This window comes from Saccostrea cucullata, unplaced genomic scaffold (genome assembly GCF_032062105.1).
Source record: "Saccostrea cucullata isolate Sc308-1 unplaced genomic scaffold, CSIRO_AGI_Scuc_v1 ctg277, whole genome shotgun sequence".
Taxonomy (NCBI): Eukaryota; Metazoa; Mollusca; class Bivalvia; order Ostreida; family Ostreidae; genus Saccostrea; species Saccostrea cuccullata.
In genome coordinates, this window is record NW_026935934.1 from 74,724 (window position 1) to 99,175 (window position 24,452).

Consider the following 24,452-nt stretch of genomic DNA (forward strand, 5'->3'; position numbering starts at 1 on the left):
AACTGCATTTACGACATGGTTTTATTATGCAGTCGTGAGAGAAGTTTTCAACAGATACACATTTCCCTCTAAAATGATTCATAAAACCATACACTCTTGTCTTCTTTGATTATGAAAAGAAGAACTAAGATAAAGCATTAAAGACAAGAATAAAGCTATAGTGGTAAGGTAACACCCAATAATTACTGAACAGGAAAGGTCTACAGATCATTGGGGCTGCTCATAAACTTGCACTGAGTGCAGTTTTTTTTTTTTTTTTTTGCAGTGAGTGTTACGTTTTATACAGGTGCAATAACTCCAGGTACATGTATTTCAGAGAGCACTGCGATTGTTTTGTTATACCTTCACTGGCCCTTTAACATAATTTTTTGACACTGTTATCAAATTTCTGCCGTGTAAGCTACCTGTTGTTATCTCCTCTCTGATTGGCTGACTGTTCTGACAGACTTTACAATATTGCACACTTTATGTATAGTATAAAATAGTTACATTTTGGACTACTTAAACCCTCTATTTGTTATTGACATATTAAATCTTTGATGGACCTTTGATTGTGACAGTTACTGGAATCTTGTTTTTCTTTTTTAAATATTTTGTCATTGAAGTGTAATAATTTTAATTTTGTTTATTCCTTTATTGAAGAAGATGTACTTTTAAATGAATGGAAACTTGTTTAATTGATGACAGAAAGAATTTGGAATAGTGGTTAAAATGATGCAGTGATAGAAAAGTGAAAGAGATGTATTGCTAAACCCCAGGTTACAGCAAAGTTCAGGAAATTTGAAGAAAGTTTTCAGAATTGCAGAGATTAAAAGTTGTCATTTTTTGAATGGATGAAATATTCTAAGCTCTCTCCCTGGCAGTGGCTATGATAAACATTGCATGGATACATCTTGATAAATATATATGTATGTCGTTAAGCAAATGTAGCTGAACACTTCATCCTGACAAAAATGTATTTCATTTATATCATGAGCAATTAATTGTAATTCAAGGTATGATATGAGAAACATTTGCAAAAAAGTCTTGCTATTGACAGAGAAAAAAAACTGTAACACAAAAAAAGGTTTCATAGACAGTTCATAAAGTTTACCCAGAGCAGAAAATATGAAGTGAGGAAGATACAATTATGAATGGATTATATGAAAGCTGAAAATAAAGATGATCATTGCAAGTGTCTGGAGCATCTGCATTGTAAGTAGGAAGTCTTTTTTTCACTGTATCCTAGTGTTAAATATTTAACATTAGCAACTGTGTATTTTCGGTAGATAAAATTGCATGTTTTATTTGGTAGTAAAGTTGTTAAGTATCTCTTAAACGTGCCACCTGATTTTGAGGTTGTGTGAACTGTGGCAAATCTCTTTTACAGATTTAATAAAAAGATTTAATTGTTTTGCATCACTGGTATACGAAAACTTTCGTCTCCACCAGTAAGGAGGGCAGGCACTTCAGTTACCTTTTCTGTGTGCAGATAACACCAAAATGACAAGTTTGTTTTAAATAAGTTCATTAAATTTTGTGCAAGGCCCTACTAGAGTTGTAGGTTTTTATCCTCTGATAAGATGAGATAGCCATTATTCCTTTGATCCTTGGTCTCCAAACTTTGGAAGTTATGGACATATAATTGTAAAGATAAGTAGCATTGTAAGGTCGAGGGGTTGTTAATTTGAATGTGATTATTTGATAGCTTTGATCCGCAGACTTTTTAATGCCGAATTTGATTATCTTTACACAGAAGTTAATTGGTTTTCACAATTGTGTTCTCGACTGAGGCAGGTTGGTGAGAATTGTTATTTGGAAACTAGAAGTTTTACATGTTTTTTTACATCGCTGTTGGTGAAAAAACATTATAATCCATGGTCAAATGTCATTTGTTGTTGAGTATGGTGGTAAGTCTGGCCAAGTTAACAGAGTTCATAGCTGGAACAATGTACATTAATCTGCCATGGCAATTACAAATTTGGATACATACACACAAATTAGGCTTTGTTGTTTGACTTTTTTCCTGATTTGGAGTATAGTTTATATGTATATGTTTTTTGTCAGATATCAAAATACTACAAGGGTTTTATTTCTATACGTAATATTTAGCATTCTAGAGCAAGCTTCATTTAGTATATTTGATAATAATCTGTGAAATTGTCAGCTTCTGCAGCAAGCACCAATTGGTATTTGCTGACTCAGGCAAACATTTCAATTCAAACACTTCATTTTTCATCTAGGTGAAGAATTTTTCCTTCTAGTAATGACTAAAGTACTTGTTACTTATTTGGAATATATGCTGTAAACTAACTGCTTAAGTTTGATAAAGATATAGCCTGCAGTGGCTTTTTAGCTCACCTTTACGAAGTCGAGATAAGCTTATGTTATACCCCCGGCATTGGCGTCGGCGTTAGCGTCAGTGTCCTAGGTTAAAGTTTTAGGAGCAAGTCCATTCCCAAGTTACTAAAAGCCCTACCTGGACCAAACTTGCATGGATGGTGCATCTAGGGATGGACACTAGCAAACTTGCTTCGGACACTGGATCTGACCTTCATTTTCCAGATGAGTGACCAGGTTAAAGTTTTTGGAGCAGGTCCATTCCCAAGTAACTAAAAGCCTACCTGAGCCAAACTTGCAAGGATGATGCATCTAGGGATGGAAACTACCAGACTTGCTTCAGATGCTGGATCTGACCTACTTTTTTCCAGATGACTGACCAGGTTAAAGTTTTGGGAGCAGGTCTAAACCCGAGTAACTATAAGCTCTATCTGAACCAAACTTGCACAGATGATGCATTTAGGGATGGACACTACCAGACTTGCTTCGGATGCTGGATCTGACCTACTTTTTTTCAGATAAGTGACCAGGTTAAAGTTTTTGGAGCAGGTCCATTCCCAAGTAACTATAAGCCCTACCTGAACCAAACGTGAATGGATGATGCATCTAGGGATGGACACTAGCAGACTTGCTTAGGATGCTGGGTCTGACGTACATTTTCCAGATGAGTGACTCCCAAGAAACTATTAGCCCTACCTGGACCAAACTGGTATGGATGATGCATCTGAGGATGGACAATCGAGACTTGTTTCTGATGCTAGATCTGATCTACATTTTCCAAATGAGTGACCAGGTTAAAGTTTTTGGAATAGGTCAATCCCCCAATGAACTTTAAGATCTATTTAAACAGAATTTGTACAAATATAACTGTCAGGATAAATACTCTATATTAAAAAAATATGATGTGAGATTTGCATTACTTAAGCTGATAACATTCGTGGAGGTGAGCTTCGTAATCTTTGATTACCTATGTTTTTTTTGGCTTGTAATAGAACGGTATTCCTTTGGTATATATTCCCATCTTAGCTTTCTTTAATGTTGTCTCTAGTTAAACTATCTATTAAGTCTGGAGACAATCCGTATTAAGGGGAGATAATTCTGGAGTAGCTAGCAGTGTGACCCTGTGCACGCTGACTCTCTTAATATCAGAACTGCCGATTATCAGACAGTGGGCACAGTGACTCTCTTAATATTAGAACTGCCGATTATCAGGGTCATGTAGATCAGTCTGTCGTATAAAAAATGTGTGTGTTGCAAGATTTCAATCAGGAGACTGTTAACACAATAATAATGCTGTCTATGTATTTACAAGAAAAACATAATTGTCAATACACACAATCTAATTCCCTGTGGACTTAGTCAATAAAGGCTCTGAAGTACCCTCCAATGCTGAGGACATGGGTCGTACAAACTCTGGGACATTTAATGGGAAGATTAGCCTGTCAATGAATTACAAGGGGAACTTAAATATTAGGTAATTCAATGATTTATGTCATAGGCTCTTACCTGTACAGCCATTGTTAGTATTAGGAAGACGGAGCTGATAGAGAAGTAAACTGAGGCTCATCTGTCTATTTAGTGGAGATCCTTTCTATGTGTGATTTCTCAGAGTGACAGGAGGAGACCAATATACTCAATAGGTGTCACTGAATGTTACTCACTAGAGACTGAGTGTATTTTCATACTCACAATATTGTATCTTTTATAGAAAGATTGAATTAGACTTCAATGTATTGTCTGTAATGTAGAGAATTAAATTATACCTGCATGTATATCCAATAGTCTCTATTGTAGAGATTAAAATATCCTCATCGCCTATAGCTCTTTACTATAGAGATTGACTTATACTTGTAAATTGTAGTTTCAATGTTTTTTTGATTGAAATAGATACCACTTTAGCACGGTACCTGTACAGGCAGAGTGAGACATGAATGTTAAGTAAAAATTGTAAAGATTGTATAGTGCTCAACATAATTTTATAAACTTTTTTCACAAAGTATTTAGTAGTCCATAAATGTCAGGATGGGAATTTTGTGAGCTTTTCCTTTCATTGGCACTTCATCATGACCTCTTTATTATTGGATCATTGTCCAAACACACACATCAGTTTGGGGGTTCTCTGAAACAATACCCAGTCAGGCGGTGGCCAGGTGGTGTTGTTTTATAGGGAATTCCTTGGTGGGGTTTAGTCTTTCTGCAGTTTTATTTACATCTACGGGATAACAATGACCGAGACAACAGTAAGGTTGCCTGCAATGTTCCGCAGTTTTGGCAACTTGTCGAATTTGTTGGAGGTAAATTTTGTTTTTCTTTGAAGGAAAAGTTTTCTGTGAAATGAATGAAGTTTTAAACTAAAGTGAGGTGTAGTTGCTTATAACTCTTTTTTGAAAAGATGTATATTGTATATTTTGTATTTATAATTAATGGAATTTAAACCTTGTTTAATAAATCCCAGACACTCAGATTCAATAAAAATTCAGGTCCGATTAGATATTAAGTAAGATATTTAAAACAATTGATTATTTTCAAGTTTACACTATGATATGCACTATTAAGATTTTGGAATACTTCACCATCAATGTTAGAAAAGTTTCAATGTCTCGTTATACCTGTTTTAGTTTAAGTTATGTTAATAGTTAATGTAATGCTATAGGTATGGCGAATGTCAGGTAGTACTTAGTTCTAGTCTTGCCAATCTTTAAAATTCAATCTTTTGTAGACATTCTAACATTGGTTAAAACACCAAGCACGGATAGAAATGGAGACCATTAGTAGCCATCTGATTGCACTCGATGCAGTTTCTAAAAAACAAATAAATTTTTTTCTGAATAGTTTAATTTTGACTGTCATCCCCTTCAACAATGTCTAAGATATGGATTTTAATGCTAGAACTGTGCTTTGATATCTTAACTTCTTTAATAGCTAGGAAATCAAGACATGTCTTTATTTTGCCGATTTAAATACACCCTAATTTGAATGTGATAAGTTGGTTGCACATTTCAAAAGTATTTTAATGTTTTGAATGTAGTTAAAATGTTGAATTTGAACCCTTACTTTGTAAATGGTGTTTGACAAATTATAGCGGGATGTTTGTATGATGTTTTTTACAGGCTGCTCCTTAGAATCAGACAGTACTGAGGTGTGATGAATCAGATGGGATTTTTTACTTCAGATATTTTTATGATTTATGAAATAAAGAAATCCAGTGGTTTTTGTTACCTCAATTTGAATAATTCGCAAACCTAAGGTTTGCAGCAAGTGTAGTAAATCATTTTATTGCATTTAGATTCCAGTAAATGTATCTTTTGTTCCTTTACTCCAGTGTATACTTAGGTCATATCTGCCTTGTTAGAGTCTGTTAACTTGTCTATGATGTGGTGAGCATTCTCCTTATCATAGCCACGGCAACAGGTCTGATCAGTATTCGACCTTCATCTTACAGTATCAACAGAAGTACAGTGACATGTTGCTTGGTTTTCTAAAGAGTTGTCTGAGATTATCTCTCATTATACAAACTCTGTGTTCAACAAGTGCAATGCCAAATGCTATAGTATAGAGATACCTTAGTGTAGAGTCTAGAAGTTACACTAGAAACAGTATCTTCATCAGTGCCTGCTAATGGGTGTAAAAGTTCTAGACAGAAATCAGACATTTTGCCGTCTAGTTACTGAGGTTTTTCTGTCTGCAGTACATGGTATCTTGGTATTCTGATTCAGTCATACAGCTAGTCAGTTAGTCATTACTTAGGCAGGAGATCCAATGTCTTATAAGATTCAGATACTATAAATTGTTAGGTCAAGGTCATTTCATGGTCTCTGAACATGTTCTATATTACACTTTTGTACTTAAATTTATTAATGTTTTAAGCTAATCATTTATAAGAATATGAAAAATATCTACTAATACCTTCCTTTAATTTTTCAGTTAATCTGACACCGTAAGACAAAACATTTTTGGTTTTTGGGTGGCCCGTGACATTTTCTGATTCTTTTATCTTCATGAAACATGTCTACCACCCATAATGCAGTTGTATCATGGTAAAGTTGCAGTTGTTGTAATCATAAATTAGTGTCTCATATCTGATTTAATGCAAAATAATGCCATGGCCCCTATCACAAATGAGTTACAAATTGACCTTTATAAGGTAAAACATTACATCTTCTTGTTAAGAGGTAAAAGGTCTATTTTATTCTTTCTAGAGGAATTTTTTAACCAAAACATTTCATGACTTTGGACACAATCACTCATTCTAAATCTTCAGAGAAAGTTACAGTCTGAAATTCAAGATATGATAGCCTGAGATAGCATCCTGTCTGTATTGCTTCATTAAATTCCATGTCATATTGTGTGAATTTGCAGCTGACAAGAGTCTTTTAATGCATACAAGATACAATAGCCAAATTATCTGTGTGAAAATCTATAGGATTCTTAACAAGCCTGTACAGCTAGCCTGTGAAGGACAAGGCGGTTTGAATTTTGACTAAAACGGCAGAATTGTAACCACAGAGACAGCTTGGTTTTTAGCATCTGTATCTTTTATGATGGTTGTTCTATTTCTAAGATGAATTTTAAGTTCTTATAAGTTCCTCTTTATTTTAACACTGATTGCCAATTCAAAGACAACTCATTGAAGTAGTACTTTTGTGCTAAATTATCAGTTTTTATACCCCCCGCAAACGAAGTTTGGGGGGTATATAGGAATCACCTTGTCCGTCTGTCTGTCTGTCCGTCTGTCCGTCTGTCTGTCTGTCCGTCTGTCCGTCTGTCTGTGCAATCGTGTCCGGTCCATATCTTTCCTACAGAGGGACATTAGAATCTACTACTCCACACTAAGATTGCCCCTGACCTAAGGGTGTGTCATGACCTTGACCCAAGGTGGGGAAGTTCAAGGTCACTGGAAGAAAAATTTCATAATTCATGTCCGGTCCATATCTTTCTTATGGATAAACTTGGTAGGTTCTCATTTCACACAAAGATTGCCCACGACCCAAGGGTGTGTCATGACCTTGACCCAAGGTCATTTGGTGAAGTTCAAGGTCACTGGAAGAAAAATTTCAAAATTCATGTTTGGGACATATCTTTTATGGAAAAACTTGGTAGGTTCTCATTTCACACAAAGATTGCCCATGACCCAAGAGTGTGTCATGACCTTGACCCAAGGTCATTTTGGGAAGTTCAAGGTCACTGGAAGAAAAAATTTCATAATTCGTGTCCGGTCCATATCTTTCTTATGGATAAACTTGATACGTTCTTAATTCACACAAAGATTGCCCATGATGCATGGATGTGTCATGACCTTGACCCAAGGTTATTTGGGGAAGTTCAAGGTCACTGGAAGAAAAATTTCATAATTCGTGTCCGGACTTATGGATAAACTTGGTAGGTTCTCATTTCACACAAAGATTGCCCACGACCCAAGGGTGTGTCATGACCTTGACCCAAGGTCATTTTGTTCAAGGTCACTGGAAGAAAAATTTCAAAATTCATGTTTGGGACATATCTTTTAGATAAACTTGGTAGGTTCTCATTTCACACAAAGATTGCCCATGACCCAAGAGTGTGTCATGACCTTGACACAAGGTCATTTTGGGAAGTTCAAGGTCACTGGAAGAAAAATTTCATAATTCGTGTCAGGTCCATATCTTTCTTATGGATAAACTTGGTAGGTTCTCATTTCACACAAAGATTGCCCATGATGCATAGATGTGTCATGACCTTGACCCAAGGTCATTTGGGGAAGTTCAAGGTCACTGGAAGAATCCATATCTTTCTTATGGATAAACTTAGTAGGTTCTCATTTCACACAAAGATTGCCCATGACCGAAGGGTGTGTCATGACCTTGACCCAAGGTCATTTTGGGAAGTTCAAGGTCACTGGAAGAAAAATTTCATAATTCGTGTCCGGTCCATATCTTTCTTATGGATAAACTTGGTAGGTTCTCATTATACTCAAAGATTGCCCATGACCCAAGGGTGTGTCATTTGACCCAAGGTCATTTTGGGAAGCTCAAGGTCACTGGAAGAAAAATTTCATAAAATTATGGAAAAACCCAGCGGGAGGTATTTTGTCCTGTTTGGACAATTCTAGTTTTTTTTAACAAATCAGAAGGCTAAGCTAGGAGAATCTGTTACTTGATTTTGTTTCTAGGAAGATTGTTAGAGCAATATTGAATCAATTAATGTTCCTTTTTTTTGTTTTAAAAATTTTATACAATGAGAAGTCCATTGTTCAGGTGAGCTACAAAGTGTCATTTGATTGCATTGTAGGACTGTCAGATCTGCCAGAAATAAGGTAGACATGCATTTTCTCTTATCTTTGTCTTGATTAAAAAAAACCTCTCCATAGATCCATTGACAAAAAAATCAACCCATATATTATGTGGGGATTCATTTCAAAATAATTTAATTTGATTCAAGGTGTGAAGTAAAAACTTTAAAACATTGTACATGTATTATGGAGTTTTATTTTTATGCAATATATTTATGGAAATAGTAAGAAACTGCTGTGGAGCTTGGATTATTTGGTACGTACATTATTTCCTACTGCAATATTGGCTTCTCCAGACAGGAAGTTGGGTCATTATTACAAATCGGATCTTTGATCAAGATAAGATACTCGTCTGCACATGCAGTGCATGTATTGCCTGCTTTATTGGTTATTCCAATGGGAAAGAATTTTAACTTAATAAAGAAATGTTTCTTATACAGGTACTCTTAAGAAGAATGTTATTCAAGTAAAAATAGAAGTTAAATTATGTCATAGAGTCCAGTGTTGGTTCTGAGCATATTTTTTGTCAATTTAACAAAGTTGTTATGTTTTCCATACATTTAAGCAAAGCATAAATTGTTTGTCGTGCATATTGAATTCTTTGTTGGCAAAATTAAGATCAGCTAGATAGTTAAAATTTGTTTTTTGGCAGAACCCATTCATGATCACAAAATCAGGAGCAGTTTATTACCATGCAGTTGATTATTTTAAGTAACACTTTTACATAAGTCTTGAGACGTTTACTACATTTAGTAGAAGCTAGCTAGCTGTTACATGTACACCCTGAACAGTGTGACGAGCTTGATTAAATAATCAGTGTATCAGTCTCGCTCGCCGGCACTCAGACAAATTTAAGTGTCATTTATCTCAAGAACAAGATTATAACACCAAGTAAAAAATGGTGTCTAGTCATAAGCCGTTCTTTTAATTGATAAATATTTTGGAGGGGGATTTTGTGGCCACTCTTTTGGCTGTGTTTGTGGGTCAGACCCTCGTAATCTGGTTCATGTCATTGTCTCTCGTGTCTGATCTCTCGTACTTACTGATCACTATCTTTGTAATGTTCTTTATAACACAGCCTGTTATGGGTACCAGGGCCGTTTGGTCAGTGGTCCAAATATGTAGCCCTAAAGGACCAACCTCAGACTAAGTAACGTCCAGTTTTATTTTTTCAAGTATTCTTGACCTTTTTTTCCAATTCATGGTAGAACAAATATATCTTTAAGATTTAAAGACTTTAATAATAGTTAAAATAAGCTTATAAAGTTATGTGTGCAGTTTTTGTTTTAAGTTTAATCTGCTTCATATTGGCCCAAAGCGGTGACGTTTTAAAAATTAATTTCAGGCTTTTAATCTGAAGAAAAACTTTCTACTTAAGAAATTAATGTGTTAGTAATCTCTAATACAAGTAATTTTACTGTCAGCGATGGTGTTATATTTGAGAGACTTGAGGAGAATAAAAAGCTAGAAAAATGTTAATTAATGCTTGATTTGCTTTAATCAGTTCTTTTAATATGATTAGAATAATGCGTTTTAAGTACACAGTTTTGCAGGGTTTGCTGTGTGAATTATTTCTTGAAAAAGAATTTAGCAAACCCTTGCAAATACCTCTGTTAACATTTTTTGTTCATTTAAAAATTTTGAAATATCATTAATTTAGAAAAAAAATGTGATAGCTTCTTTGGATATAAGCAGCTATCTTCTATCAATTATTTTAGTTGTAACACTAAATATTGACAGGAGTGGGTAAAGGATACATTTAGTGTGTAGAATTGTAGCTCACCTGATCCAGAGGCTAAATAGATCACAGACAGCTTTAGTTAAATGAATAGCATTCTAAAGTTGTATAGATTTAAGGTTGTTTTAATACATATTCTGTCATGTTACATTAAAGAGGCCACATCAGTGGTCCAATTTTTCATAGGAATATAACAGGCAAATCTTTAAAAATCTTTTAAATTAAGGAAGGGCACTTCCAAAATTAGTCAAATTAAGATACAAACATTCCCAAAACAGTTATTCAAATCATAATCCTTCTAAGTGCTATGAGCTGGAATTTCTAGATGGGAACTGAATATTTTGATAGAAATTTAGACTTCAGCAAGTAAAACAGGGTTTTGATACAATGTATTTGAAATTGTTATATGTACTGATGTAGCAAGCTTAAATGAACTGCAATTCAAAATTGGAGACCCCCTGCATTTCAGGTGAGCATTGTGGCCCAAGGGCACCTTATTCTGATCAACAGCCATTTTCTTCTACCTGGTAATACTGGTTGTAGAGAACAATTGTATCCTCAATATGTCTCCATTTCAACCAGTTCTTAAAACATGAGTGATTCAGTCTGTTTTCTTTGAGTTTCTGTTTGATGTTGACAAAGTTAATGACAGGACAGCGGCTCCTTTGTCAGGTGGGGGCGTGGGATCATAATGGACTCTGTTTAGGGATGTTTCTCCCCTTCTCTATGTTTGGAGAGGTATTATTTGGGTTACCTCATGACCCTGCCTTTGGATGGACATTGGTCAGATTTGGACCGCTAATGTGGACATTTCAGGACAAAAGTTAATGTGACATACAACTGATTGCCCGGTATTTAATGTGTAGCTCCCCCCTCCCAGGATCTGTAAATGTATATTAAGTCCTCGGTAAATAGAAAAACAGCCATATCAGAATTAATGACATTATCTGTTAAAATGAAGAGCTGTTTTAGGAGCTAAGGCATCCTTGTTTTTAATATAGAGCTATAGCCACAGTCTTTTAAGAAAATGTAATAACATTTAACTAAATTGCTTACTTGACACATTGTAGGACCAAAGACACCTACCAATCAAATTGCTAGTGATTATTTTACGTGTTTAAAAATTAAATCGCGAAATTACTACAAAAACCAAGCTAAGTTTAAATGTTTCCACCAGATGGGTACACCTTGTATCGCAAATGCTTGATTTGACAAATGGAAAACGGAGGTTTGTTCACCTGTGTCATGGAAAAACATCAATTTGAAATGATTAAGGGATTTTCACTAAACTTTATATTGCTTGTTTGTTGTAAAAATAATGATTTCACAGGTGTCTGTGTGTCATTTGCATTAGATACAGTAATATAGGCCTGATTTACTGAATCAGATACTAATTACTATGTATAATTTTTTTCATCTCTCTCAGATCTAGAAATTTGATATTTTTAAATGCAATTGTTGGTTAAAATGCTCATTTATTTTGTTTTATTAACCACTAATAAATTTTAAAGGCTGGAAAACATTATACATAAGTTATATTAGAAAGTGACATGACGAAAGAAAGTGGTTGAATTGAACCTCTGTCTGACCTACATAAAAATAATTAAACTCGCCACAAAAAAAAGAAAAAGAAAAAATAATATGAGGCGAAAACATATTTCATCCAGAGTAATATGAAAACCTCAAATTATAAAAAGAAAACTTGATGATAAATGTGGTATAATTTGATCTGCTCATTGACGAAACAGGTTAAAACCATTGTTATGGATATTGAATATCGTGAATGATCGTTAGAGCAATGATACCAAGACATTGTATAAATTGCTGTTGGGAATTGTCAGTAAAGCATAATTATTTTTTAATTTAACCAGAGAGTTATTGATATAGGAAATATTGAATGGACAGTTTTTACCTATTTATGGTAAGTTTTTATTGGGTAATATAGCTGCACTTTTTAGTACATCTTCCAAAGTCATAGTGAAAATGAACAGATGTCTGCATCCTTAAAAGTCCCTGTAAAGATTGTTTCAAGTATTATTTTTTAATTTGATTTAATTTGTTATATGAAATTTTACTGGGGATACTGTGAAATTTTCAAAGTTATGTGAAAATTTTGCCACTTACTTTTAAAATGATGTGATTCAACTATGGTTATAGAGCATGAGGACTTTTGCTTTCCCTTTTACTTAGAATATACCTTTCTGACTTAAATGTAACACTTGATTTTTCCTAAGATGTACTTTAAGGTGATATATAAATAGCTAGATGTCCATATCCTGTTGCTGTACATTTATATTTCTATTTTCCACGTGTGAATGGAGACGAGAGTGAAATCTCCGTCCCCTGGGATAAGAACTAGACTTATCCCCGTGCTGACATGTGTCAGCTCAGATAGATTGTGCTGCGATGGATGTCACAAAGGTGTCCAGGTGAAGAAACTAGCTACTTGTTCTGACCACACTGATGATCATGGTTCCTGGCTAGGCCACTCTACACAGTGTGAAGAATAAGACCAAGCAAATTAAATGTTGCTGATTATGGTTTCAGGCTAGGCCACTCCACATAGTGTGTGAATAGACACTCTTATAGAATAAGGCCAAGCAAACTAAATGATGCTGATCATGGTTCCTGGCTTGGCCACTCTACACAGTGTGAAGAGGTACTCTAAGAATAAGGCCAAGCAAACTAAATGTTGCTGATCATGGTTCCTGGCTAGGCCACTCTACACAGTGTGAAGAGGTACTCTTAGAATGAGCCCAAGCTAACTTAATGTTGCTGGTCATGTGTTGCTGACAGTATTGGAAAAGAGATTGAAGGATATCTTAGGAGTTGGTATCAGACATTTTGGCTTATGGTTTGTGATGATTGCATATAAAAAGAAAAACTTGTTTTTCATAGGGTCAAATTTATTTATTTTGAAGGGAAAATATTGGTTTGTTGGGATTTGAATTTTGGACAAAGAAGTTCAGGGTTGTAATTATATATAGTCAAACCTCACAGACTCAATAAGACTAAGGAAAAACTGTTAGATATTCGAGGACTTGAGATATTGAGGGTAAAATACCCACAGAATAAGTTATCAGGACTTCCTTTTACTCTTCATATATCTAGGTTATTCAAGATATCAGAGTTCAAGATATCAGATCATTGATACCAAAATTCAACTTATTTGAAACTTAAACAAGGAGAACCTGCTTTGAATGTCTTTTCATACCATGACTGTGAGTAATATTAAATTGATTCCCCACAAAATTAAATGATTTCACACTAAGTACCTTAATGTGTTCTGAGGGGGAAAAATTAGTCTGTCCTTTCAGAAATTCCCATGATGCATCTGAAGCTACATCTATCTGTGTGGTCAATGACATATTAGGTGTTGTGTCATGAAAAAGATATGTGGATATATTTCTATGAAAAATGTGAATACACCAAGTTGAACGAAGCCCCATTTTTATGGAGATAAATTCCACATATACATACTAGACTAAAGATGTCCTTATAGGCGAATAAGTAAATTAACCAGAAAAGAAATATTCTCTCCAACAACTTGCATAGCTTCAGGAATAGAAATTAAGCTGAGGATGATTTTTAAGGGGTAATATTTGGACAATAAATGTCATTAAAAGTTATTCTTACAGTTAAATTAAGGTAAATAACAGTCATTGGCATCGAAATTGTCTCTTTGAAGTTTCCATTTCAAAAAAAAAGTTTTTCTCAATGAGAAAGAAACTATATAGCTTAAAGAAAAAAAGTTTAATTTTTTTTTTTATGAGTGGTTTTAATTTATGAATTTATGTTGCTGATTTTTTTTTTTAAATACTTACATTGATATTTGTTACTAATTGTAACATGCAAATTAAACAATAGATTTACAGGATTTAGCATTAAACAGAATGGACTACATGATGGACTAATTGCATTGGTGATTCAGAATTGGTAAAAATTGACAAACAATCGTTAAATTAAATCAGTACATATTGGCTCAAACTTCTATAATTTCTTTGCAGAGATTAAACTGTGTCACTTTAAATGCAGTGAAATATGCGATTTTATAATAAAGGATAAACCTTTATTTAAAAAAAAATAATTAACAGATACAAAATATATATATATATATATATATATATATATATATATATATATATATATATATATATAGCAGTTCACTACCCTAATAAATACTTAGAATAAGTTGTTCGTAAAAGTTTTCAACAAATCAAGATGTTTATTTGTTCTGGTCTGTTTTCTAATCGTTCAAAATCATAACTGCCCTCGAAAAACAAAACATTCTATCATTGATTTTGAGGAAAATATTCCCACTACTATAGTATTGGTAATTTTTATGTTTATTGTAATCTATTTATCTATTTCCTATTTTATTTGTCTTGCTCTCTCCATGTCACACACATTCAGTAACTGATATGGAGAACATCGCATGTGACATTACCGTTGTGTTACCCCCCGTGTTGAAAAGTGGGGTATAATAGAACGGATTGTTAACTGCGTCTCCGTCCGATTTCCGTATTTAACATGAAAGTATAATAATGATATTTGTTACTCAAATTGTAACATGCAAATTAAACAATAAATTTACAGGATTTAGCATTTAAAACAGAATGGACTACATGATGGACTTTGCATTAGCGACTCAGAATTGGTAAAAATTGACAAACAATCATTAAATCCGCAACTCCTCTCATACCACTGAATGAAATTTGATGAAACTTTAAAAAAATTATCTTTATTACATATACAAAAAATATATATATATGCACCTCCTATTTTACTTTTTGTAAAAGTTTTCAACAAACAAGATGTTTATTTTTTGGGTTTCCCGGCCACAGGAAAAGATGGACTTTTTCACCAGTTATAACCATATGGGAGGCGGGGGGTATCATTTAGTGAGCTCATTGCTCACAGTACCTCTAGTTTGTAAATCTCTTGATGAGTTCTGTTTCTTCATGCAGGATATCAGTATTGGACAGAAGTTTTTTATCAATGTGCTGCAGAGATGTTGTTTCAACTGATTTCTTTGAACATGTATTCTCCATTAAAACAAACACAAGCAGTAGGTTAATACCCCCAGGGAACTGAACTGTCAGACCCTCACTATTGACACCCCAAACATGTTGTTAAATAAATTCCCCCTGATAAACAAAAACATTGGCACGTGGTGCTAGACCTTACACCTAAGTGGTGCTAGACTCCCAATGTGTACACTCACAGTATCTGGGTGGTGCTAGACTTGTACTGTCTGGGTGGTGTCACACTCACAGTATCTGGGTGGTGCTAGACTTGTACTGTCTGGGTGATGTCATACTCACAGTATCTGGGTGGTGCTAGACTTGTACTGTCTGGGTGGTCACCACACTCACAGTATCTGGGTGGTGCTAGACTTGTACTGTCTGGGTGATCCCACGCTCACAATGTCTGGGTGGCACTAGACTGGTGTTACATTCACAGTATTTTTGAGTGGTGCTAGATTTGCACTGTTTAGGTGGTGCAACACTCACAGTGACTGGGTGATGGTATACTCATACTGTCTGGCTGGTGCTGCACACAAACACTGGCTGGTGCTAGTCCTCGTCACCTGGCTGATCGATGCTACAGGTTTTGTGCTACACACATTTTGACCTTCTTAAGCTGGGTGGTGCTGAATTAGCTGCAGCAGAAATTTTTTAGTCAAAAGAGTCTTTATGAGATTTTCTGATTGAAAAGGGTTCAGCATCTGTTTGTCTATTGTGGATGTGTATTTACCATTTTTCCATGGACTCTGTACGGGCTGTATTATTTGTGGGTGAATGTTTAGGCCCTTGGATTTTTTAAATAATGTTAATATTAATGTTAATATAGCCCTCTTTATAAGCCATTATTGGTTGACATCTTGTTAACCTGTTGGTTAATTATTTTTCTGCTGATTATATTGTTTTCTGCTTAGTAATGTTACTTTTCTGAATTCCATCCTTAAGTTAAAAACAAAATGTGCTTGTTTGTTACTTATGAATTGAGCAGATGCACTATAATTACATTAGTCAATTTCTCCTCTAATATCTTCATCTTTTCCCTCTGTTGTGGGTCTACATATGTTTTTTTATGGGCTATATTAACCTAATTTTTGTAGTAATGAGATTTGGAAATGGGTTTAATGATTGGTGGATCTTCATCCATGTGTGGGGATATAAAGAAAATCATATATATAACATTTGATACACAGTTCCCAGTTATTAAGTTAACATTTATTGCGGAAATAACCGACCTTTTTACACTAACCCCCTAAAAATGAATGACTGTTTTCATATGGAGAGTGAATGAACAATGGCTCTCATATATTCCTACTGACATTTTAATGTGTTAGGGGGAGGATGAACAGACATAAATTAAATACCTGAATATCTGAATTGTTAGTATATGAAGTACTGATAGCTGAAAAAAAGTACACTTTGATAAAATAGGCATAGGCAACAACGAAAAAATTATACAAGTTAGTACAGGAACTGTGACATATATGATGTTAATCATATTTAGATTTTTGTTTGCAGCCATCCTTATTCTGTATCTTAGAATACATATAGAAATATACTTGAAGCATCTGTTGAGATGTAAATCTTATGACAAATACGTAGAATACATGTATCTCATTTGATATCCAGAAAACCAATGGTACACGGTAGGGACATGGGGAGGGGTGGGTGGGTGGGAGATTTCATGTTTTTGCCTTGAATTTCAATATACATTTGTAGATATGAAAATGTCAGTTGGAGAGGGAGGGGTGGGTTGACTGTTTCAGCAAAATAATAGAGTGTGTACAAACTGTCTTGTAAAATTTCCTAGCTTGTTTTCGTTGATTAATCTTTATGTCCTATGTGAGACAGATCTGGGTCCCTCTTTCTTTTATAATATTTAATAATTCAGAGTTGAAGTATTACAATAGCTACATGATAATCTCCTTGTCAGCTCTATCCACAAATGTTCCAAGTTAAGACTTCTCTGACACAAGGGCATGGTACTGAATTGCTGTGAAAAAATATGACACTTAAGTATGGACTTAGGAAAAGTGAATGCCAGGGTTTATCCAGGGTAAACACTCTCTCAGATCTTCAAAGAAAAGCAACAAAGATAAATTGTTTTTTCATTTCAACAAGATTATGCAGTTGGAATGAAAAAGGTCAGTTTGTCTGTCTTATACCATTTTAATCCAGATCAGATAGGGATAGAGGGGAGGCACCCTAATTAAATAAGAGGACATCGCAGGTTAGAGTGGGGGTCAGGGATAAAGGCAAAGAAGGACCGGACCATTGGAGCCCACTATTGCCTCTCAAGAGAGCATTATGGGATTGAACTCAAACAATTGTGTGTATTATTAAGAATATTGAAATTTGATGTATGATCCTTAAGGGTATTTGGAATTTAATTAAAAGTTTAAGAGGAATTTCAGTGGAGGTGCTAATATTAATTCCAGTTTGCTTTGAAGATGTATGGCAGCACATGCTCAGTACATCCTTTGCTTCAAGGAAGGCTATAAATCCGTCTCTTATCGGAATGTCTCACTACTAAGGGAACATGAGCCACAATTACTTACAAACTCGGATTATGATAACTTTTTCACCATCTATGTTCTAACATTATCATATCTATTATGCCACAATTTATCTAATATATGTAAATCTTAATGCTTATGGGTTTCCAGCCTTGTATTTCATTATAAAAATAACTTTGCAAGGTTGTGATTTTGAGGAGATATGATTGAGGTAATAATATAAATCTCCTCATAATGATGGGTATCGAGTTTTAGCTGCTTTTAAGTATATGCTATCACCTTGCGATAAATAATAGAATATTTTATCTATAAATCAGCAGAATATTTAAAGATATGAACAATATTGCAGGCTGGATCATATATGGATACATATTTAAATTATTTAATAATGCATGATATATCTGGAGGGATAATTTATAATAGGGCTCTTTGTTGGCGTGAAGTTTTTAGCTCACCTGAGCCGAAGGCTCAATTGAGCTTTTCTGATCACATTTTGTCTGTAGTCCGTCTGTCCGTCCGTCTGTCTGTCTGTAAACTTTTCACATTTTCGACTTCTTCTCAAGAACCGCTAGGCCAATTTCAACCAAACTTGGCACAAAGCATCCTTGGGTGAAGGGGATTCAAGTTTGTTCAAATGAAGGGCCATGCTCTCATTCAAGGGGAGATAATTGGGAATTAATCAAAATTTGGTGGCATGTTTTAAAAATCTTCTTCTCAAGAACCACTGTGCCAGAAAAGATAAAACTTATGGGAAAACATCCTCAGGTAGTGTAGATTCAAGTTTGTTCAAATCATGACCCCCGGGTGTAGAGCGGGGCCACAATGGCCGACCAAATTTTTACATTGAAATATATAGGAAAATTCTTTAAAAATCTTCTTCTCAAGAACCACTGTGCCAGGAAAGATGAAACTTATATGGAAGCATCCTCAGGTAGGGTAGATTCAAATTTGTCCAAATCATGACCCCCGAGGGTAGGGCGGGGCCACAATGGCCAACCAAAGTTTTACATAGAAATATATAGGATAATTCTTTAAAAATCTTCTTCTCAAGAACCACTGTGCCAGGAAAGATGAAACTTATATGGAAGCATCCCCGGGTAGTGTTAATTCAAGTTTGTTCAAATCATGACCCCCGGGGATAGGGGCGGGGCCAAAATGGCCGACCAAAGTTTTACATAGAAATATATAGGAAAATTCTTTAAAAATCTTCTTCTCAAGAACCACTGTCCCAGAAAAGATAAAACTTATATGGAAGCCTCCTCAGGTAGTGTAGATTTAAATTTGTTCAAATCATGACCCCCATAGCTAGGGCAGGGCCACAATAAGTGACCAAAGTTTTACATAGAAATATATAATATATATGGAAGCATCCTTTGGTAGTGTAGAATCAAATTTGTTCAAATCATGACCCCTGGGGGTAGGGCGGGGCCACAATAGCCAACCAAAGTTTTACATAGAAATATATAAGAAAATTCTTTAAAAATCTTCTTCTCAAGAACCACTGTGCCAGAAAAGATGAAACTTCTATAGAAGCATACTCAGGTAGTGTAGATTCAAATTTGTCCAAATCATGACCACCGTGGGGTAGGGACGGGGCCACTGTGGCCGACCAAAGTTTTACATAGAAATATATAGGAAAATTCTTTAAAAATCTTCTTCTCAAGAAACACTGTGCTTGGAAAGATGAAACTTATATGGAAGCATTCTCAGGTAGTGTTAAGTCAAGTTTGTTCAAATTATGACCCCCGGGTGGTAGGAGCGGGGCCAAAATGGCCGACCAAAGTTTTACATTGAAATGTATAGGAAAATTCTTTAAAAATCTTCTTCTTAAGAAAAGCAAAGCCATAACTGATCATATTTATATGGAAGCATCCTCAGGTAGTGTAGATTCATGTTTGTTCAAATCATTACCCCCGGGGGTAGGGCGGGGCCAAAATGGTGGACCAAAGTTTTACATAGGAATATATAGAAACATTCTTTAAAAATCTTCTTCTCAAGAATAGCAAAGCCATGATTGGTCATAGGACTACTTTTTGATTCAAACTTTTCAATAATAAACCAATTTCTACTATTTCCTAGCCACAGTGCTCAGGTGAGCGATGTGGCCCATGGGCCTCTTGTTATTTAGTCAGTACTAACTGCACTGGGGGTATTTTTGTGAAAGATCGACATTAATATCTGTGGAATTTGTCAATCATTCAGCCTGTGTTCTCACTAGAGTTTGCACCCCAGTATATTTCAGATTTCATATATATAAATTCAAATTTAAAAAAAATCAAGAAGGTCACATGTTTTTAACATTAGGTCTACGGAAATTCAACAAGTGAATATATTAATTTTTTTACAACCAATTTTTTCTTTCTTTTTGAAATGAAAACTTTAAAATTTCAGAATAAGTGAAATTCGTTTTTAGTCCTGAGTATGATTGAAATAGATTCTGAATCCTGAAGAAAGATCAGTATTGTACTCTGAGATAGGACCAGCAGAGTCAATCCTGACTGGTTCCTATGATCTTCCAGTTCTTTATAACTTCACGTCTAAAAAAGCATGCATGTTCTCTCCCGCTGTTTCTGATTCAGTGTCACTTTCTTCTGCACAATTTATATGGACACTGTGGCCATTGAGAATGGATGAAAACTGAGAAATATCACAAAATTTCTGTTCAATTATTTGCTATGTCTCTTTGTCTTGAAGTGCCTTTTAATGTGGTCTTCTATTTCAAATTTAGTAAATGTATTACTGTTCTTAATTTTTGTGAAATTTAATTTTTGGGGGGATCTTGATGTTTGAATAAATCTTATGAAAGGAAAATTGAAAAGGGGGAGGTGATTTTATGAGTAGTTTGTGTATTTAAACTTGACTTTAGGAGGCTTCCAAACCACCTTACTGCCTGAGGATGGTAAAAGTTATGGTAACACAGGGGGACCAACAAGTGCTTTATCAGCGGATATCATCACGCGGGGGACAACTTTCTTTTGATGTGACAAAAGATAGGAAAACAATATCTTACACATTCCAGGATACCCCTAATAACCCAGGATAAAATATTTCGAAAAAATTGTCATAAAACTTCTTCGCTTATCTCTCTGAAAAGCAGGAGAATTAATTTTACCGTAGAGTCAGAGATTTTGCACCGAATGAATAGAAATCTTGCTTGCTTTTCTATACAGCTGCACATTTTCTGCAGTTTGTTGTCCCATAAGAATGGGTACAATGCTGTGTCAATGATTTATAAATTCCAGTGCCATGTCGGAATTTTTGGTTAAGCCATTGGTCTACTAAACCGTCTGTGTTAATTGTTCTCTAGACATTATGACAAATTACGACCAAAAGTTGAGAAACTCTGACACTATAAAGTCACCTTTTTGCAGGTATTTAAGCCCTGTTCTTGCCTTTTTTCTGCATACTTATTCAGAACCATGGCAGAAAATAATGTTTTCTCATGTTTCTTTTTTCAGATATGTTCTGTACTGAAGATAGCATCACTCTCAGGGACCCGAGTCATTAAAGGTACACCAGTTTATCTTTTTATGAATTAGCTGCCAATCTTTTTCCCGTGGAAAATTGATATACCGGTATTCCTCTGCATTCTTTAACTCTTGTCAACCCCTCATTCTCTTTCAATGTGAATAGATATGCCAATCATATAAATCCGTATTATTCACTGACTCCATGTAAGAATACGAGGGCGATCCACGGGATAACAGGTGTCATTTGTAAACGTCTCGCTAGCTTGTCGCTCACATTAGCCTGATTAAGCAGCGTTAATACCACAACTTCCCCGGCGTTTTGGCCTTTTTTGGCATGTGTCTTGATGCAGAAGTTTGTATTCTTCTTGTGTATCAATGTATTCCTAAAGCTATTTTACACTTTTTAGCTCTAAGTGAAGTTAAATTTTGATGGATTAACTTTTTTAACATTTTATCAGATATATTTAATGAGTTGAACTGTCACAGACAACACTGGGATATTGTTAAAGATCGGGAAGAATTCTTCAATCTTTTCTCTATCTAGGTTGATATGGTACTTCTGATTTGAGGTACAAACTAACTTATTAAGTCATCATGTTGTCATTGACAAGCAAAATTAAAAAAAAAATACAGCTACTAAAAATTGTCAACCGAAAATAATCTGGAGAGAATACAAAATCAAATCAAAGTATTAATACACACTAAAATATTTTGCAGTACAATGCTGGTATCCCCATTTTTGAGGAAGTGGGCCCAAGGAAAAAAATTCATATTGTTTGTCCAAAGCCGTAGTTCCTATATCATGTTGACTCTCCATTACTATGTTAAAGCAGGAGTCCATTTTTTTCTAAGTTTTGGGGAGGTTAAATTTTATACAAATATGAGAACTAAATTCCCATGGCAAACAAAAAAATTACCATAGCATTATGATCTATACTGCATCTGTGTATGATTCAACCACCCTTCTGATTTTTAGCTCACCTGAGCCGATTTTAGGCTCTAATAAGTTCTTCTGTTCAAACTTCACTCTTCATTATCTTCATATATCATCCAAACTTTCCAGAAAAGTAATCAGGAAAAAGATTTTTGAGTAGGACAATTTTTTCCCAATAATAATTGTCAGACATTAAGTAAACTTGTATGATGGTACCTTAATGGAGAATCTACATATGACAAATTCCTTTGACCAATATAGTAAATTTTCCTTTTCAAAAGGAAATCCATATGCCTGTCTGTTTGTCCGCAAAGACATTAAACTTTAACCTTGCCCATAACTTTTAAATGTTAGGAGCTATGGCTTTTGTATTTCATATGTATATTCCCTGTGACAAGGCCTTTTTGGTGGCCAACATCTTTGACCTATTAACCTTGACCTTGGACTTTGATGCACTTTTGCAAGAGTTCACCAAACTTTAACCTTGGCAAAAGTTTTGAAAATATGGTGCTTGGGCTTTCAAACTTCACATTCAGTGTAGCAAAATCTTTCCATGGAAATAGATATTTTTGACCTTGACCTTTGAGTTTTACTGACTTTTAAAAATCATCCTGGAAATACATGCAGCTTTTGAACAGTAAAGTACTAGGACTTTGATATTTCACAGGTGTATTCCCTTTGACAAAGCCTTTCTTTGAATACCTACAATTTTGACATTTTTACTTTGACCTGTGAGTTTTACTTATTTTGAAAAACCTTATTCTGGGCCAAAACTTTTGTCAAAATGAAAGGGCTTTAGTATTTCACTTGTGTATTTCTAATGACAAGGCCTTCCCCTTGGTACCTTTAATTGACCCTTTGACCTTGACCTTGGTATTTGACCCACACTTAAAAAACTTAATCCATGACAACAACTTTTGAATGAACAATGCCCGGGCTTTCATATTTTATAGGTATGTTTATTATTTGGGAAACAACAATTTTTATCTCTTGACCTTGAAGTTTGATTTCCATCTGAGAAACTATAATTTTTACCAAAAGCTGCCATAAGGGAGCATCAGTATTTCACAAACACATCTTGTTGATATGAGGCTTGCATTTCTTTTAAATAATATTTTATGACAATATTTACATGTACCAGTGTACTACTACTAAGTGACAATGCCTACTGTCACGTTCATCATAATTTCTGCATGCTGCATGTGTTAAATTCTTGTATTATGATCCGTAAAGAGACCTTATAACATTAGATACATTCCTTCTTTTTTACATTTGCAAATGTTTAAAACTAAAAATGTAATTCAAGACATTTACACAATGCATTAAGCTATGATAGCCATTTCCCTGCTAAATATTGAAACACACAAAAATCACATCAAAAGACTTGAGTTTAGTTACAAGGAAAAAAACACATTTATTTTAGAAATGATCTTCCAACAGACTGTGAAATTGGATAATCCTTGTAAAGGAGAGCTTGGTTAAAGCACAAGTCTGAAAACTGATGAAGATGACAGAATCCTATACTAATCCCCTATAAATCTACCCTGAAATACAGATTAACTGGGAGCACACTAGTCAGGTTATTTATCCTTCTGATCTGACTCCATAATGACATAGCCTGACAGGGCGGACTTTGAAGGGAGCTTAAACTAGAGTCTCACAGTGGGGCAGGGATCCTGAAATATATCATTTACTAGCAGTTCTTATTATAAACACAGGGTAATATTAAACTTTAGCAAAGCAGCTTAATCCGTTTGATGGCAAGATTAAATTTTAATTCATCAGGTCACCACAACCTTGAATTAGTGAGTTCTGCTAACTTTTTGATAACCAAATTAAGAATGCAAGAAAAATGTAAGACTGAAAGACTTTTACCATATTTTAAGTATTAACCCTTTGTGTGCTGACTTGTTTTACGCGCGCTGTTACTTCAGGACTGAGTTGTTTTGTAATATCAACAAAATTATCACAATGGTGTACTAAAATGCAAATATCTAAAATTGTTGACAACCAATTTGCTTAAAATTTGGCAAATATATAGCAAATGTTGTGTTTTATTAATAGATAAATTTTTTTAAAAAAATCTTTTCTTTTATGTTGCCATGGAAACCAAATTTTCAAAAAATATATTTTAAAATGATTTTTTAGCTTTTTAACTATATTTTTCAAAGAAAATATTGCACTTT

The 24,452-nt window shown here is 34.6% G+C and overlaps 1 protein-coding gene across 1 annotated transcript in view; it reads left to right on the forward strand.

Moving 5' to 3' along the window:
- Positions 1-553: 553 nt before the first annotated feature.
- Positions 554-24,452, forward strand: part of LOC134244269 (A disintegrin and metalloproteinase with thrombospondin motifs 16-like) — a 48,070-nt gene continuing 24,171 nt past the window's right edge. The window contains exons 1-2 of the mRNA XM_062726528.1: positions 554-1,194; positions 21,321-21,372. Of these exons, the coding sequence (XP_062582512.1) occupies positions 1,162-1,194; positions 21,321-21,372 (85 nt within the window). The 5' untranslated portion in view covers positions 554-1,161. The remainder of the gene's footprint in view (positions 1,195-21,320; positions 21,373-24,452) is intronic.